The sequence below is a fragment of the Spinacia oleracea genome, chromosome 4 (assembly GCF_020520425.1).
Source record: "Spinacia oleracea cultivar Varoflay chromosome 4, BTI_SOV_V1, whole genome shotgun sequence".
NCBI lineage: Eukaryota > Viridiplantae > Streptophyta > Magnoliopsida > Caryophyllales > Amaranthaceae > Spinacia > Spinacia oleracea.
The window spans coordinates 187,562,131-187,580,967 of record NC_079490.1 but is presented as its reverse complement, the minus strand read 5'-3'; the positions used below and the strand labels follow the sequence as shown (position 1 = coordinate 187,580,967).

Here is an 18,837-nt window from a genome sequence, read left to right as displayed (position 1 = left end):
GTGTGACCCTACGGGTTCAGTCAATAGTAAGCTGTGGATTAATATCATTAATTCCACTTGAACTGAAGCGGCCTCTAGCCAGGCATTCAGCTCACTTGATCTCACTGAATTATTAACTTGTTAATTAATACTGAACCGCATTTATTAGACTTAACATTGAATGCATGCTTGGACCAAGGGCATTATTTCCTTCATATACATGTGTAGTTAATAGGTAAATGCATCATTCATCATACATTTAGTTTGTTTTATATTTTATCATGGTATGATGTAGAATTATCCAGTTATAATTTCATATTACATGTTTCAAAACTATTACGATGTCGTATATGAATATGCATCCCAAGAATGGTATGACAGATTTGCAACTTTATGAATATTATAAGAGGAGTTTCTTACTCCAATGGGCGAATAGTTGCGAAAGAAGTATATATATATATATATATATAATGTTGATTTAATAGCATGTTATGAATCATGAAAATAAGAAGAGTTCCTTAATAACTTATACATAATGTTCTTAACATCTAGCCCTTTAAGTTTTGCATATCAATATCACAAAATTGATGTGATATTATCAAACTCTTAAAGAGTTTTTCGATCGAATGTTTGAGTACTTGAGAATTATGAAATATACATATTAGTTTGTTCAAGGAAGAATTCTTGTACACATATGAGTTGATTCATAATATAAGATAAGAATATGTAATGTCCTTACATTGAGTTTTATTTTGTGGTCCAGAAGAACCATAAATTATATTATTAGTTATATACCCTAAGTTAGACAGTGACATTATTATTTTTCATGTATTGCCATGAAAGTATGACTAGAGAAATTATATTGATGATTACTACTATTTCTAACCTCCAGAAGAAGGTTATATATGTCCAATGTGAAAGGATACATTTTGTAATATTATGTACAAGAAAGTATATTATTATTTCAGGTATTATTTTCAAAAGTTTGGTGATATAAATACTCACCTAGTGCATACAAGTGAAGATTTAAAAATTCAAGTCAAATGGTGGAGAATCAAATTTCAAGGAGCTACATGTTGATACATTTGAAAAGTTATCAACAATATTATATTCATTGAACTTGGAGATCTCAAGTGATGTATTAATCAGGGGGAGAAAATACGCGTTGCACTCTTTTTCCCTTAACCATGGTTTTGTCCCATTGGGTTTTCCTGGTAAGGTTTTTAATGAGGCAACATCCCAAGCGTATCATGATGAGTGTTGTACTCTTTTTTCCTTCACTAAGTTTTTATCCCACAGGATTTTCTTAGAAAGGTTTTTAATGAGGCATCATCTCATGTACATTATAGTTCCATTGTATTGTTTTAGATAATGGACATCCAAGGGGGAGTGTTATAAATATATTGTATTGTGGATGCCCATTATACCCTCGGCATCCTTATCCTATATAATGTACGTATGTGTACATATGATGTGAACGTGAAATAAGATGATAACCGCCTGTTTTCTCTCTTCCCCTCTCCCCCTTTCTCCCTAATTTATAACAAAATTTTCCTATTTAAAATAGAACACCAATTTTTTAATTTGTATAGATCTGAAGAGATTTGTTGAACAAATTAGTACGTTACTTGGGACAAAGACAAACCAATTTCCCATTTGCCAGAATCCAGATTCATCCCTAATTATTGCTCACATGTGATCCAACATCCAAGTACGTACTTCGTATTATCTAACCAATGCACTTAGTTAAGTTAATAATTTGTAATGCCTATGACCCCCCAACACACACATAAAAAATTACTCCTACTTTCCAAACGGAAAAATCGTTATTCCAACTTCTGATATACAGCAGGAGAGGATAAATTTATGAAAATATATTAATTGTATATGTTAAAATATAAATATAAAATGTCGTTGGCATAAAAAATATTGAATTTTCATACATTGTCCTCTTGTAATTTTTTTTTTACCAAGATCCGCAACTGATGTATGAATTACGTAGTCTTATGTAATTTTAAACACGGGATAAATAAGGACCTCATTAGTGAATTGTCGTTTTTACTTCCATTTATTTATTTATATAATTATTTTAAAAAAAACTTGGAAACAAATAAAATCCTTAGGGTGCGTTCTATTCACCCGATTTTCACTTTTTTTTTTGAACATATCTTATCTGAACTTAACTAAAATTATTTGAAGTTATCTGAACTTATTAAAACTTATCAAAACTTATTTTAGTTATAAATTGTACTTGGTCAACCCTTAGTTTTTCCTGAACTTATCTTATCTGAACTTAACTCAACTTATCTGAACTTATCTAAACTTATACTCCCTTTGTATTTATTTAAGGGATACACTTGCCTTTTCCGGCCGTATTTATTTAAGAGATACACTTTCCATTTTAAGTAACTCATCAACTCCACCATCTAATTAAATAATACATCTAATGTACTCTATGGCCCACTATCATATTAAACAAATAATTTCATAAACCCACCCCACATCCCACCCTCCAAAATGACATAGTCCCCACTTGTTTACTTATTAAAATATCTACCCAACCCCACTTGCTTTATTATTTTATTTCATTCAATTATTTTTCTTAATACCCGTGTCCGACCAAGTATATCTCTTAACTAAATACGGAAGGAGTATGAACTTATTTTTCCTAAAATAAGTGAAAATAAGATGAACAGAACATGACCCTTAATTTCACAAACATCAAAAGGAAAATCACACATATTTCTTTCCATACCTCCCTCCTTATAAATTCAAAAACCCCACTCCCCCTTCTATTTCTCTCTCTACCCCTTCTATTTCTCTCTCTACCCCTTCACTTTCTCTATCTCAAAAAAAAAATGAAGAGTAGACACATTTTCGGTAGAACTAGTTATCTTCTCCTTATTCTTGTTGCAAATCTCGTTGCTCACTTAACAAATGGGTGCGACGAGGAGTTAGCGAGCGCGGCGGCGGCGGCACGGCACAGGAATGGCAAAGGACGACGACGACGGAGCAACGGTTGTAATATCTTCAAAGGGAGTTGGGTGTATGATAGTTCATACCCACTCTATAATGCAAATACTTGTTCTTTCATTGGTAATGGATTCAATTGTCAAAAAAATAGAAGGCCCGATAAAGATTATCTCAAGTATAGATGGCAACCTCATGGTTGTAATCTTCAAAGGTATTATTATTAAAAATAACTTCTCTTTTGCCTTTCATTTTTTTATTTATTGTTTTTTTTTTTGTATTTAAGGAAACATTTAGTGATTTGTTAATCAAGGGACAATTCCTCCATAAGTACATATAAATTTACTGTTTATTTAAAATGCCAATGTACATTGTTAGTACTTAAAACACCCTTTACATGACATGCTTGTAGTTTTTAAAATAAGTTGGTTAATTATTAAAATATATAAATAAGGTTGTTTGCGAAAAAGTATATTTTCAAGGTACAAAAATTTATGTAATACTAACTTATTACTGAATAGTTACTCATTTAGATCAAATAGTTATGTTTAGCTGTTAAAAATAAATAAATTATGTTCTATTAACTATATTTTCAATTAAATAATTATTTTTTCTAATCAAATAGTTATAGTTTTTATTCTAATAGTAATTTTATAACCATAGATTTATGTTTTTAAATATTGGCATAAAACGGTCTTATATGAAATTTTCCCTAAGGATAGTAACACTACTCAAACTATTCACAATTAAGGAATATATATTCTTACATCGAACACTAACTATAATGATAACACAAATTCTTACTTATAATAGGTGTACAATAAATATTGTACACCGGAGTAAAAGTTGACTAAAAATGCTTAAAAGTTACATTTATATATGTAAAAGTTATTTATTTTTTAATGATAAAATTTTCCATTTGAATAAAAATTATTTCTTCAAAATCACTAATAATGTACAAATTAATCATTTAACCCTTTAAAATGTTTATCTATCAACTTTTTAATTTTATAATATAAAAGTTACAGAAAAATAGGTTAAAGTTACAAAAAACTGCATAAAAGTTATCTTGGTGTACAATAAATTTATTGTACACCTTGTGCGCGCAAGACCTTTTGTAATTATAAAATTAAAACGATAATAAATGTGACTATTAATTTTGGACAGAAAAAATACACAAAGGTGATAGGGTTAGACAATGAAAATAGAGTCTAAATCTTCTGTTTCACAATCTGTCTCAAACTGTGATCCATAATCGCGTAGTTCATGGATAGACAGGTTGGATGGGCGGGAGGAGAACCGGAGAAATAAGATGACCGTTGCACAAAAAAAAGTTAAAATAACCGCCATAAACGCTAAACTGGTGGGCTAATGGGGTTAATGGTGGGCCACCCCTGTATGTAAGACGTGAAAACCGACACATTATTTCACCCCGTTTCACGATTGTGGCAGCTGTTCTTTTGGAGTAAGCACCCAATGTGCTTTGGTGAATTTGTTTTGTTTTTCTTATTAAAAAAAAAAAAAAAATATTTATTATACTTCCTCCGTCTCTTTTTTCTTTACGTTTTTCTTTTTGGGTACTTCAAAATGTTATTTACGTTTTCTTTTATATTATCACATAAATGACTTATTATTCTATCAAAATTTGTGTCCAGTTATTATTTTAACCAATTAAATTTATTGGGTCATTTAATCTCTCATACTTTTTCATTGGGACATTAAATTTTTCTCATTTTTCAATATCAGAATTTTGATAAAAGTGAAAACATTATAAATAAACGTAATTTATCTTGTTTAAATAAAAAAAATTGAGGAATCTGATGCAAATTAATTGTTCGTTAAAACGCGTGAAAAATACCAAACATAAAGAACAAAAGGAGGCGGAAGGAGTAGTTATTAAAAAAAAAATAGATATTAATTAAACCCAATCTATGTCAATGTTTACGTTAATTCTGCTACATGTCATGTCAGTGAAAGAGGGAAGTTCTTGACCCAATTCGTGGACTATGGACCGTGGTGCACATAGAGCTATGTGCACCAAAAGAACATGTGTGCATAAGTAAAAGAACACGATACTACGGCAAAAGAACATGCGATATAATATTTCACTTTTTTATTATAAAAATAATTTATTATTTTACTATTTATTAAAACCTAAATAAAAAAAAATACTCATGTTCTTTTCTCGTAACCATATGTTCTTTCAATTATATACTGTGTTCTTTTGGTGCACGTAGCTCTATGTGCACCATGATCCACCTTCTAAATTGCGTTCTTGACCCAATAAACGGAAGAAACAAGCTTAAGGGAAGAATATGGATTCTTTTTTATTTTGGGTATCTAAATCCTTTTTATTAGATTACATTTCTTAATTTTAAGAAATATATAATCCGTAGAACATTAAAATAAAATTGATGTGACTTTCACTATCACTACACTCTATTAGTAATGGAAAATTTATCCGATATGTAACTGGGTTAGTGTGAAGTTAGTTATACAAAGTATGTAATGTTTTAAGAGAATGTTAGTACTACAATGTACAAGATGAAAGGATTAATTGTGTTATTTGGAGTATTTGTTTTTTTAAGGTCATGGAGAAAAATTCAGGAGATAGTAAGGGCGTGTTCGGCGGTAGCTTTTGAGGTAGCGGGTAGCGTTTTGACCGAGTCAAGACGCTACTTGTAAAATTTGTAAGTGTTTGGCGAGGTAGCGATTTAGGTAGCGGTTAGCGGTAGAGGTAGCGGTTGAGTAGCTTTTATCAAACGTTAAAATTAGTAGCGTTTAACAAATTTATAATAAAGTTTTAAATAATATTTCACCTTTTATTTTATTTTATAATATCAACCGCTACTTTTACCGAACACTCATATCAGTTACCCGCTACCTTTGACAGCTAACCGTTACCCGCTATTATTGACCGCTACCCGCTACTCCAACCGTTACCCGCTACTGAACCGCTACCCGCTATCCGCTACTTTTGCCGAACAGTTAGAGTCAATGTATGGTTATTCAAATGTTACAGGTAATATGATTAAGTGTTCAAACCCTAGTATTAGGGATAAGCCAATTCTTAAAGTAACGTTAAAATTATAAATTATTGTGGATGTTAACTAACTTAGTTGGTCAAATCTTTAAGGTGAGATCGAATCTCGTCTACAATATTCGTCGCCTAAGAAAAAATAGAGACTAAGTAGTTATAATTCATCAACCAATAAATACGAATCACGCTAGTATAGCTAAAGTAAATAAATGGCTTAAGTTCCCCACCCCCAACCTTCAAGTATGGGAACTCTTGGACAGATTAATCGAAAGAGGAAATTTTGATGAAAAATACTCCCTCCGTCTCTTTTTGTTTTTTTACGTATTTTATTTCGGGTGTCTCATTTTGTTCTTTACATTCCTTTTTATATTATCACATAATGCATTAATATTCTATTAGAATTTGTGCCCAAATATTATTTTAACCAATTAAATCCATTGGACATTAAATATTTCTCATTTTCTCAATGTCAGATTTTTTATAAAAGTGAAAACATTATAAATTAACGTAATTTTTCTTGTTTAAATTAAAAAAGAGTAGAGTAATCTCAATGCACATTAAATAGTCGTTAAATCGCGTGAATAACATCAAACGTAAAGAACAAAAAGAGACGGAAGGAGTAGTAATTTATTTTTGTAAATAAAATAATAGTTGGTATATGTGAATAGGTTCAATGGAAAAGCACTTTTAGAGAAATGGAGAGGCAAAAAGATAATGTTTGTTGGTGAATCTTTAAGCTTCAATCAATGGGAATCACTAACATGCATGCTTCATTCTGCGGTGCCTCACTCCAAGTACTCCCTTGTCTCTAAAGGCTCTCTCTCCGTCTTTTCATTTCCGGTAAACCCATCTTATCCTTCTTTCCCCACTCCTAAATAACAATTACTCCCTCCGTATTTATTTAAGGGATATACTTGGTCGGGCACGTGTATTAAGAAAAAGAATTGAATGAAATAAAGTAATAAAATATATGGGGTTGGGTAGATATTTTAATAAGTAAAACAAGTGGGGACCATGTCATTTTAGGGGATGGGGGGATGGGGTGTAGATAGATTATTTAATTAGATGGTAGGGTTGATAAGTTACTAAAAATAGCAAGTGTATCTCTTAAATAAATACGGCCGGAAAAGGCAAGTGTATCCCTTAAATAAATACAAAGGGAGTACGTCCTAGTGCTTGAAAAATGAAAATGCTCACTTTTGTGTTTTGTACTACACATGCATATTATTTGGTTCTACGTAGACCTGATCGCACGGCGGGCCGGGCCGGGCTTGGGCATAAAAATAAGCCCGCCATGTCGGGCTGGGCCAGACCGGGCCAAGATTTGGGCCAAAATTTTGTGCCCAAACCCGCTATTTTCAGGATTAAACTACCGGGATTTTCGGGCCATTTTCCGGCCAGGTCAAATTTATAACTAAAAAGTGCATTTTTGTGTTTCCCAAACCCGCCCAAAAAATTAAAATTTCCGGGTCAGGCCCGTAAACCGAGCCGGAAAATTCTGCCCAAACCCGCAAAAAATTCGGGCGGGTCGGGCTCGTCTTGATCAGTAGTTGTGGGTAACTATTGTCATTCATATGGGTGACATTTTGCTTAAAAGATTTTTTTGTATGGCACGTGTGAACAAAGCCGAGTGTTATTGATCCCTCCGTTGACATACACACATCGTGAATTTTAGTAAGCCACTAGAATAGTACTCGTGTGATGCACACCGCACGGTTTATAATTTAAATATACAAAATTTAAATTATTATAGTAGATAATTATCATCAAAATAGAGCTTATATATTATTCTAATTAATATCAATGATGGATAAATTTGTTATTTTCCATTTAGTATCTTATTTATTAAAAAAAATTATACAAATAAGGGGTACATACACAAAATTATGCGGTACTCGCCTAGGTTAAGAGTATCTTAGTTATATTATATGTATGTATATGCTCAATCACCTATCTTAACTTGTTATGTCTCTTTTTGTATGGAAAATAATAGTGTTATCTATCTTAGTACATTGTACATTGGACGGGACTTATTGCATGTTTATTACTCCCTCCGTCCCGGAATACTTGACCTGTTTTCCTTATCGGGTCGTTCCTTAATACTTGACCTGTTTCTAAAAATGGAAATATTCTAACAATATTATATTATTTCTCACTCCACCCCTATTAACCCACCTACCCCCTACTCCATACAAAAAATAATTAAAAATTCAACCCCTACTCTCCCCCAACCCCACCTCTTAACCCACCTCCCACTAACTACATTAAAATAATACTCCACTATCAACTACTACCTATTAAATTAAATAAGTCAATTTAAGTTCCTTAAACTCTGTGCCGATCAAATCGGGTCGAGTATTCCGGGACGGAGGGAGTAGCACGAGAGTTCAAAATACAAAATTACGTATATCTTGATTCAAAGGGAACTGTTAATACACCAGATCTTAATTATCTACTAGTAGAAAGTATTGGTTTATTTTGCAATTGACATTTAATACTTTGATAATTGAACTTATAGGAATATGGGACTTCAGTGATGATGTTGAAAAATGGATTTCTGGTGGATGTTGTGACTGAAAAAGTTGGACGCGTACTCAAGCTGGATTCTATCAGTAGTGGCTCTACTTGGTTAGGGGCTGATGTTCTTATTTTCAATTCCTACCACTGGTGGACTCACAAGTACTTCTTTTGCCCCCACCTCTTTTTATATTCTATATTTTATTTTTATTATTAATTTATTACGCGTGTTTTAGACCTGATCAAATGGCGGGCCGGGTCGGGTTCGGGTCGGGCTTGGGCATAAAAAAATCAGCCTGCTGTGTCAGGCCGGGCCAAAATTCGAGCCAATTTTTTGTGCCCAAACCCGCTATTTTCGGGCCTAAACTACCGGGCTTTCGGGTCATTTCGGGCCGGGCCAAATTTATAACTAAAAAGTGTATTTTTGTGTTTCCCAAACCCGTCCCAAAAAACAAAATTTTCGGGCCGAGTCGGGCCCGAAAACCGGGCCGGAAAAATTCTGCCCAAAACCGCAAAAATTTTGGACGGGCCGGGCTCGTTTTGATCAGGTCTAGCGTGTTTGGATCTCCAGACAATAAACCATCTTATAACACTACCCTCCGTACCTTAAAAATTATATTAATAATAAGTACGATAAATGGTGTAGATGGGATTACTTCATGGTGGGAGGCAAGATAATCAAAGGCATGGACCATATGAAAGCTTACAAAATTGCATTAAAAACATGGGCCAACTGGGTTGATACCAACATCAACCCAAAAAAGACTCAAGTTTTTTTCCAAGGAGTTTCAGCTGCCCATTTGAAGTAAGTTTATTTATTTTGGAGTTTTTTTTGAAGCCCCTTGGATTTTCCATTCTTATGGTGTTTTACTTGCTTTGTCCATTTCTGATGGAGCCAAAGATTCATTTGTTCTTTTGGCTGTGGGATGTAATGGACTAAATCAAAATGGCTCTTAATACCTATTCGCTTCCTTTCCATGAAGTAGAAGATGGTCGTCCCGTTGTTGTCCCGTTATCGCTTTTGGGTCAATTGGAAACAACCTCTCTGCAATTGCAGGGGTAAGGTTGCGTACGTCCGACCCCCCTTACCCTGCTTCTTGCGGGAGCCTCTTTGAGGCAATGGGGTAATGATAATAATAATGATAATGAATGGTGTTTTATTTGCTTTTCAGTGGAAGCGAATGGGGAGAACCAAGAGCAAAGTTTTGTCGCAAAGAAACTCGGCCGGTTTTAGGACCAGTGTACGGAGGTGGTAGTCATCCTGGTGAAGTGATAGTGAGGAAAGCACTGAGAAAAATGAAGAAGCCTGTTCATTTACTGGACATAACCCTGCTTACTCAACTAAGAAAAGATGGGCACCCTTCTATTTACGCTGGTGGTGGCTCCAAATTACTTGACTGTAGTCATTGGTGTCTTCCTGGTGTTCCTGATACTTGGAACCAACTTCTTTATTCTATTTTGTTCCAGCACTAAGTTCAATAAACAGACGCGTGATAAACCAATTCGTTTCAAATATCACTATTCCTGCAGAATACCATATATTCAAGTATTGAACAGAACAGAGGAGCTGAAAGCAATATGAGCTGAAAGATACAGAGATTCTCATCTTGTGTAAACAAATATGAGTTTGTTTTAATACCTGAATTACAAAATGGTCAAATTATCTACCTACACAACTTAATTTTCAATCTACAAAACAGAGGGATGCTTAATTCTGTTAAAACATTGGCATTATAAAGTTGTTTGCTTGATAGATACAACACTCATTTCTCAACGCGAATTCTCTTGTCTCTGAGTGGAAGATCAATCGGTTGCTGAGCTTGGTGAGGATGCTCTGCGCCTTTGTACACTTTGAGGTGATTGAACAAATACCGCCCGAGCTGCAAATAATTATTTCATAAAATATATTCCACCAATCAGTATTCAGCAAGCAGTAAGACAAAGAAATTTCATTCAGAGATCCCACATCGAATTCAACACTTCCATTGTCTGTGGTGCTTTTCTAATATGTTTTCTTGCTCTATTTTATTCCTAGGGGATAGTGTGCGTAATGTATGCACACAAGTCCATACACATGGAATGAAGAGAGTAAATAAATGGACTCTTCGAATGAATGGGAGGCGGCTTGAGCTTGTCAAATATACTCTATTGTTCACTTTTACTTCTCTTTTCTAAATGATTCTCTATTGTGCACTTTGCGTAGGAGTTCAAGCCTGAGGTTCCCGAGAACTTCGTTAAGACATTACTTTCAGAAACCATGAGGCTGGATACTAAGTTTTGACTTGCATATTTAACATGAAATACGGAAGTTTAAGACTAGTTATAATTTCTAGTTTTTGGAAGTCAATTACAGGAAACATCTCATGTGCCTTAGTAAGTGAAGACAAAAATTCAAAGTACGATTTCCACATAAAAAGAGGAACTTCAGGGGGACAAACATGTGAGATGAACACAAAGTTCCCAAGATCTGAAACCTTCCTCTGGCGCTTACAAATATGGCAGTTGGCTGTGGTTTGAAGCAAAAACAAACATCCAGCCATACACATTTCCTACAATGAGTTATATAAATTACTTCGTATAATATTAAGGCAAATAAGGATGCCTCATTGGGGAAGGTTCACAGGGCTCACGTAGTGGTCTCTTTTTTCTTATTCAAATTTACTCGTCTTCCCACCCACCCCAAACACCTCAATTAAGTCTACTAAAAAAGTACACCCTTGAGATGCAGAAAACGGAACAGGACATCTTGGACTTGAATCACAATGAGATAACATAGCATAGGTTATTTCAAAGATAGCATTGCAAGGTCAAGTACAGCTAATGCAACAACTCTATCTCTGAAGTCCATAAATCCATTATGCTTCCCTAGATGCTGATGCCACACATTTTCCTGCGTACATATCTACACCTCATACAGCTGCTCTCGAGGAAAACTTTTATCAGTTGCTCAGTAGTCATTGTGTAAACAATTGTCAAAGACTGTTACTCGGACTCAACTTTGGGTATTAGACATAGCGTATGGGTATATAACTAATAGTTAATTTCAGCTATTACATGAACATGTCAAGGATTCTACATGGGTACTTGAGGTGATGAAGAGTCTGAATAACATAGGTCAAGGAAACAAATGCAGTTTTCAATTTTTCATATAGGTGGCATCCAATTACGTGTATACTGTATTTGGTAAAAGTGTTAAACCATTATATTATACGAAGTATTAGTTTACCTACTCTTTTCTCAGCTACGGAAGACAAACCAGACAAAACAGAACTTTATCAAAGGTAAAAGAAAATTGGAGGTACAACAAAATTACTCACTCTTCCTTTAGGAAGCATGCCACGGACAGCATGCTCAATAATCCTTTCCGGAATTCTTTTCTGAAGTTGGTCAAAGGTTTCCTCCTTCAGACCCCCTGGCCTTCCTGAATGGCGCCTGTATAACTTCTGTGTCCTCTTTTTACCCGATACAGCAACTTTATCAGCATTAACCTGCAGTACTCGAGTACAAAAAAAGCCAGTTAGCTGGTAGATACCTGATGCCTATACTGCGAGTATGTGAGTAGGAGCCTAGCATAATCACAGCTCTTATTAATCAAAAAATCATAGTAACAATTTTGAAGCTACCACGAGTAGCACGATCCAAGATCCACTAAATTACCCCCACACGACCACACTTTTCTATTTCTCCCTATATTCTGATAATGAAAAGGTAACCCTTCTCCAAGAACTAAGCAAAAGTGAAAGGATAAGTTATTGACCATAGATGAAAATACCGCCAACTTTCAAGGATTGGAGAAAGTTTACCATCATAAACAAATTTCAATATCTATGAACTCTAATCTTTAGTTCCTATCTCTAATGAAAACAAGCTATTTGTTGTAATCACAAGCTTACTGCTCCCACGGGTAATACACAAGCACTGTTAGGTGCGTTGAATCCGCTTGGCTGCCTCTAAATCCGTCTTTTTTGGTTCATTTTAGACTCCAGTGCTGGTATTGAATAAGGCCGGGCCAAAGTTAGGAATTTTAGGCACCAAGGTAATAGTTGTACAACTAATTTGAGGCAGCATAAAAATAGTCAAAAAGACAAAAACTGTAACATTTGACGAGGTTATGCCCTATCTCCTATTCCAAGGGTTGCAATTTGCACGGGTATGAGAACTGGTTAAGATACTTAACATAGCCATGTAAAGGAGAATGCAGGGGAAAAGGTTTAAAAGCCTAAACTTATGATTAAAAATAACATACCACGATTACAAAGGCTCCCATGTCAACACTTGGAGTATAGGAGGCCAAGTTCTTCCCGCGAATATGTATTGCTATAGTTGAAGCCATCCTCCCAAGAATCAGATCCGTGGCATCAACAACATACCACTTCTTGTCAGTAGGAACATGGTCAGCAGATTTAGGATACCATGTTGTGTTCCAAATATCCTGGGAGCGGAAAGAAAAACTTAAGCCCGAGGCAAACACATTGATTCACAACAACAAAAACAAAAAAGAAAAAAATTTCAAACGAATTGTAACCAACACAAAAATAGCAAAGGCATGCTTGGTTTTTAAGACAAGGAAAAATCTAGACATTTATCCAGGCTAGGTTATTGCAGATTGACCATCCCAAAATAGATAACAGAGAATTTATTTTTGTAGGCAGTATGAAATTTTAGTAAAACTGTGGTTAAATGATGTATTAAGCATAGCTCTTTGAATCAGATAACTGAATTAAATCATTAATCAAGACTAAAATTTCCGAAAAGAAACACTGAATAGTGAGAATCCTCCTGATTAAATATGTAGTAGTAGGTATCTGTAGCAGGAGTCACTTTCTAGCTCAAAATCATTTTTTACCTTGTAAATAGTGATTAAGTTCTAAATGAGGTGAATATAAGAAAGTATCAAAGATTGGTGCACGAATATGGCGTAGAAAGCTCATTGGTTAACTATCTAGAACACGAAAGTGGTTTAGACAGAGGCAAAAAGAAAGAGAAGAGGCAAAACAAGGGGTATGCACATTTATCCTCTGCTAAAAAGGCTTCCTTGCAAATTCAATCCTTAAACAGAGAAGAATCGTTAGAGACGAGCTAAAAGAAGAGAACAGGAATGAGGTCCATCGCGGTATTTCCCATTAGTAACAAAATGGTGATGATTGGAAGCCACATCAAGCACTTGTATCATTAGCACAATCATTCAAAAGCTAAACAAGATGAAAATACAACTAACCAACTTCATTAACAATGCGAGCAAAAATCAGGAACCAAAATTTGGGTCCAGCATTCTCTAACCAAACTTCTGACCTCAACGGTCTAGCTCAAAATCAATTCTATAATACAACATTTCTTTTTTAAGCGATTTTCTTATATGACAGTTAAGAGACAGTTCTTGCCTAGTTTGGCAGGCAGCGATTCCAATTCAAGGCCTGATTGTTCACAACTTTCTTCTTTAGTCCCGTATATCACCGGAAGATAATGGCAATCGGGACTTTTAGGAATAGGTTCTATAAACAAACCTACTTTGTGATCCTGTCAGGCTTGCTGTAATTTCGTGTTGTTACTTTGATTCAACTCATTTTTGTCATGCATTATTTTCGAACAATCTAAGTTATCCAAACATAAATAATCACCCTTCAATCCGAAGTTCCAGACAAATCCAATAACTTCTTCCCTTTTGTAGAAACTACCAACAATCCTCTAGAATAAGAATTTGTTCAACGGCTTCACCTCTTTCCCGTACTAAACAAACACTGCTGCAAATACTAATGGAACATCCCACCAAATGCCACCTAAACGGAGGCATTAAATTATGAAGCAATAGAAATCATATATAATAATGATAATAATAAATAAAAAAGAACAGTCTAAAGCTTCCTAACCAATCGAATGCCATAATTATACGACTAATTCTCTCCAATGACAACATCCAATGAAGCTACATACAAATTCATCAATCAAAATAGTGCTATTGTAATTAAACCAAGTCAAACCACTCAACCTTTTTCAAAATAATACAACAAAACAAAATGCCAACACTAAACATAAACCCAAGAGGCCAAAAACCCTGTGCCAAATAACAACATTGTAGGCTTGTAGCACAAATTCAGGCCCTAACATCTCCAAAAAAAGCCTGAATTACAATCTGATTTCAATTTCAACCAATAACTATCATCATTGTTCCAAAACCCACATCTAAATCCCCTAATGACTCCCACAACACCAGAAACAAACATAAGTTGGTTTTCTAAACCACAAACACATAAGTATCATTAACCAAACATAATAACACAAATCGACCCGTTACTTTGTCATGAAACCCGAGACCAATACCATTTTACGGAATACATTTATCCCTTCGGATTGCATACATCAAAACTGATAATTCAAACATTAAAAAACAACCACCCTAAAATTAACCCCAGCAGAAAGGGAATTTTGTTCAATTTTATAATTTTCAAATGCTTAATTTCTAAGATAAGAGAGAAAGAGAGTTTTACAGGGCCAGTAGCTTCTTCAAGAGTAAACATCCAGCGCTGGTCTAAGGGAACATGAGGAATGGCAAACTCTTTCTTCACGGCCTCTTTGAGTTGACGCCATTCCTCGGTACATTTGGTAGATGCTGATGTTGATTTTCTGGCGCTCACTGCTACTGCTGCCGCCACTGTTGGGCGAGGAAAGCTCAAAACAGGAGTTTGTTTTACATTGGTGCCGAAGAAGGATTTCTGGGTCTGCGCTGAAGGAAACGTTAGGGAAGAAGCGCAGGCCATTGTCGCCATTGTTGTATGTTGTAGCTCTGTAGAGAGAGAGAAAGAGAGATAGAAGAGGGAAGAATGTTGGTAGCCAAGAATTGGATAAGATGACACTGAAGAGTGCACACTCTCAAAAGGCTAGAGAAACCCGGGATTTTGAAGATAGCAAAATGCAAGAAAACCCCAATTCAATTTGAGGGATAGCTGGCAATTCGGCCTATCCGGGTCAATGGATCGTGTTCGGGATTGATTTCGAATCGAGGTCGTGTTCGGAATTGATTTTGGTCCGAGTGAGGGTGTACCCATAAAATTTGAGTGAAAACTACAAGTTTGACATAATCTCAACAAAAGTTTTAAAGTTCAATAATAGTCGTCATGATATTTTTGTTGATAAGGTCAGGTTTAGATAACTCTCAGTAGTTTGAAGTCAGATTAACGGATTTGGTCAGAGATTGTAAGAAGTATGCCACACATGACGTCGTATCAATCAATCTTGTGTGGACCACGACTAAAATATTGTGGGTTTATTTTTTATTTTCTGTTTTGAAGTTACTAGTTTTAAATTATTAAGTGGAGTTGTCTAGTGACGTGTTTACTCCTTCCTCTGTTTTCTAATAGATGCATAGCTTTGACTTTTACACTAAGCGCGCGGTCTCCAAGATAGGTAAACTAATTTGGGAAACATACTTGGAGTTGATTATATTATTAAAAGTGTTGAAAAACTGCATTAATAAACAAGCAAATGGGACATGAATAGATGCAAACACTTAATGACCATATATAATACAATAGAAGTACATGCTAATCGAATATATCCTGTTTCAAAAAAGGAGCAATGGCGAAGAGTGTTGGCTAAGGACATGATTCATGAAGCATGGATGTCTTCATGTTCCTTGCAAAAGCTCTGAGATCATACGTTGACCTGGGCAATGTTAAACAACATTGTAACATTACATGTTACCTAGAGTGATTATTAACATATCTTGATGACAGTCACTCGAGAGTTGTTGCCTCCAGAAGAGTAGCAATGGTGGCATCCAGAACAACAACAGCAGTGATGTCCTCTTGGAAAATCATCATTGGCCTCCTCTAGAACGACTTGTTCTATGTTTAGTGGAGGTTAAGTCAAATTTATTGGTTCTATATATGAGATACATATCTCTCTATTATTGAATATGATATTCAATATCTAAATGGTTAGATTTGAAGGTACTTGTCAATATTAGGACCATGGCGAAACTTAGAACATATTGGGTTAAAGATCTATTGGATAGGATCTAAAGCATTGTTTGGATTCTGTAATAGTAATTACTAAATCAAACAAAAATGAGAGACTCAAAAGAGACTCCTAACCCATATGAGTAAATCTAAGTAATGGATGTTTTAACTAAGTGTAAAGTTAGGATGTTATTACTGAAGTTAAACATGAAGGACTTGAAGAGGAACCTTCACCTTATAAATTCATTTCGTACTTGGCCTTATAAATTCACATGAAGGACATGAAGGATCAAGAGTTCTCCTTGGCCTTATGTCTCAGATGCTCGGGTTTCATTCATTTCGTACTTTTGTTAACCCCAAAGACAAACCATAAATTTTAAAAACTCTGTATAAACCCTAAATCGAATCCTTAAACCTAAACCTAATTTGAAGAAAACAGTAATGAAACTAATAGGAATTGACATAAAATAATTTATGGAGACGAGACAATAAAATAGAACTCGCTATTGTTGTTGCGAGGAAGCCCAGAGAGAAGAGAGAGAAAGCTGCGAGGTAGGAGGAGAAGTGAGGACTGGAAGGAAGTAGCGAGCCGAAAGCAATAGGGAGGAGAGAGAAAACATTTAGTTGTAGAGAAAAGGGACACATGGCAACCTCAAATAAAAGGGCCAAATGGTAAATACACTTTTTATTAGGAAAATGGAAAAAAAAGATGAAGGAAAACGGGGGTAAAATGGTCATCTAACTATCGTGGGAATAGTAAATACAACTCCTTGCTTTTATAAGTGTTAGGATACGAGTTTTCCAAAACATGCGTTAAAAAATTACTATGTACAAAGTAATTTTTCTATATTTTTTTTTCTACTATACCATATTTTCTAGGGCTGTGCAAAAAATCCGGAAAACCGAACCCGAACCCGAAAATCGAAAAAACCGAACCGAAAAAGCGGGTAACCGAACCGAAATAATAGGGTTAGGGTCGGATTTTTTTATTTAAAAAAACCCCGAACCGAACATGCGGGTAACCGACCCGAAAAGCGGGTACCCGAACCACCCGAAATTATAAAACTTAATTAAAAAAATAAAATAAAAACACTTTTATCCATTTATTCAAATCAATTTTTGTTTACAGTATTGAAAATTTTTGATTTTCCCCCTCAATTTCCCCCCTCAATTTTCATATACTACATTACTACTCCAGCCCAATAGGCCCAACCGACTCCAATACTCCAATTACAAAGTAAAATTAGGGTTTTACACTTTCAGTTATCACTTTTCACATTCAACATTTCAACTTCCTCAAACACAAAGAGAGAGAAAGAGAAACCCTAGGCGAGTAACTCTGTATCTGTATAACTGAGTAAGCGCCGTTCTCCACGGCTCCACCTTCAGGCTTCAGCGATTTCATCCATCTTGGTAAGTTATTTGATTGTTTGAATTTTGTTTCATTTTCACTTATATCTCAATTGTTTCTGAGTTTTATAAATTTTAAGATAGAAATATTGTAGACTATAAACCATTAAACCGAGATGAATCACGAGCTTTCCTTCAATTTTAGTTGTAACAAAAAATTCAAACGCACAATACTAACAAATCACCCAATGATCTCATCAAATCAGGTTTGAATTGAATTCTCTCCTAATCCATTTGACCTTTTCAATTTTCATTCATTTGATTTGTTAAGAGACAAAAGTTAGGAAGGTTGTGTGGTAGAAATTTCGGTTTAGGTCTCTGTTTAAGTATAGCTTCAACTTTCAAGTGTTTTTATCTCTTTATGTCATTATGCAATTTAATTAATAAAGTAATTATTCTGTTTGTTTCAGATTTGGTAGAGACATCTCTCAATGAAATTGAAATCTTGAACAAGTATGATGTTTATGGCCGGAGATCGTTGCCCTTTTGCTGCTAAAGTTATCAGTTTGTTGTTGTTGTAGTTGTTTTAGTTGATGTTGAATTTAATGCTTTAGTTAATGTATTAATGTTGGATACTATTTTCTAAATTTCTACTCTTCATCTTCTTAGATCAGTTGGTACTTGGTACGCTGCTCATCTGATATTCTGATGTAGTGATGTAATCAGAGATTTTAAAACATATTTACGTACCCAGGTGGTTTTTTTCCTTCAACTAAATACGATTACAGTATTAAATATGTACAAATTAATGTGAACTATTACCCGACCGAACCGACCGGAAAAAACCCGATATCCGAAAAAGCGGGTACCGGTAGTTGCGGGTACGGTTTGGGGTCGACATTCTTACAACCCGAAACTAACGATTACCCGAAATAAATTACTAACGGGTAACCGAACCCGCATTTGCACACCCCTAATATTTTCTTCTTTCACCGCTTACTTAAAATTTGTTTTTCTTATACAGAA

The 18,837-nt window shown here is 34.8% G+C and overlaps 2 protein-coding genes across 5 annotated transcripts; one reads left to right on the top strand and one right to left on the bottom strand.

Annotated features, from left to right (window-relative positions):
* Positions 1-2,746: 2,746 nt before the first annotated feature.
* On the top strand, positions 2,747-10,073 carry LOC110782698 (protein trichome birefringence-like 42). 4 transcript variants are annotated; one of them, XM_056843364.1, is made up of 6 exons: positions 2,747-3,163; positions 6,658-6,829; positions 8,508-8,668; positions 9,153-9,311; positions 9,490-9,565; positions 9,679-10,004. In XM_056843364.1, exons 1-6 carry the CDS (start codon positions 2,838-2,840, stop codon positions 9,760-9,762), a joined length of 978 nt encoding a protein of 325 aa, XP_056699342.1. In that variant the 5' UTR covers positions 2,747-2,837; the 3' UTR covers positions 9,763-10,004. The 4 variants fall into 4 exon arrangements, with proteins under 4 accessions (XP_056699342.1, XP_056699343.1, XP_021842605.1 ...); XM_056843365.1 differs by having other exon boundaries at positions 9,490-9,575; positions 9,679-9,882; NM_001426351.1 differs by lacking the exon at positions 9,490-9,565 and having other exon boundaries at positions 2,794-3,163; positions 9,679-10,073.
* Positions 10,074-10,079: 6 nt separating this feature from the next.
* On the bottom strand, positions 10,080-15,460 carry LOC110782699 (50S ribosomal protein L13, chloroplastic-like). The gene is made up of 4 exons (NM_001426350.1): positions 14,992-15,460; positions 12,753-12,938; positions 11,824-11,994; positions 10,080-10,386 (listed from the first exon to the last, which is right to left on the bottom strand). The coding sequence occupies exons 1-4, from the start codon at positions 15,268-15,270 to the stop codon at positions 10,270-10,272; spliced, it is 753 nt and encodes a 250-aa protein (NP_001413279.1). The 5' UTR covers positions 15,271-15,460; the 3' UTR covers positions 10,080-10,269.
* Positions 15,461-18,837: the final 3,377 nt, after the last annotated feature.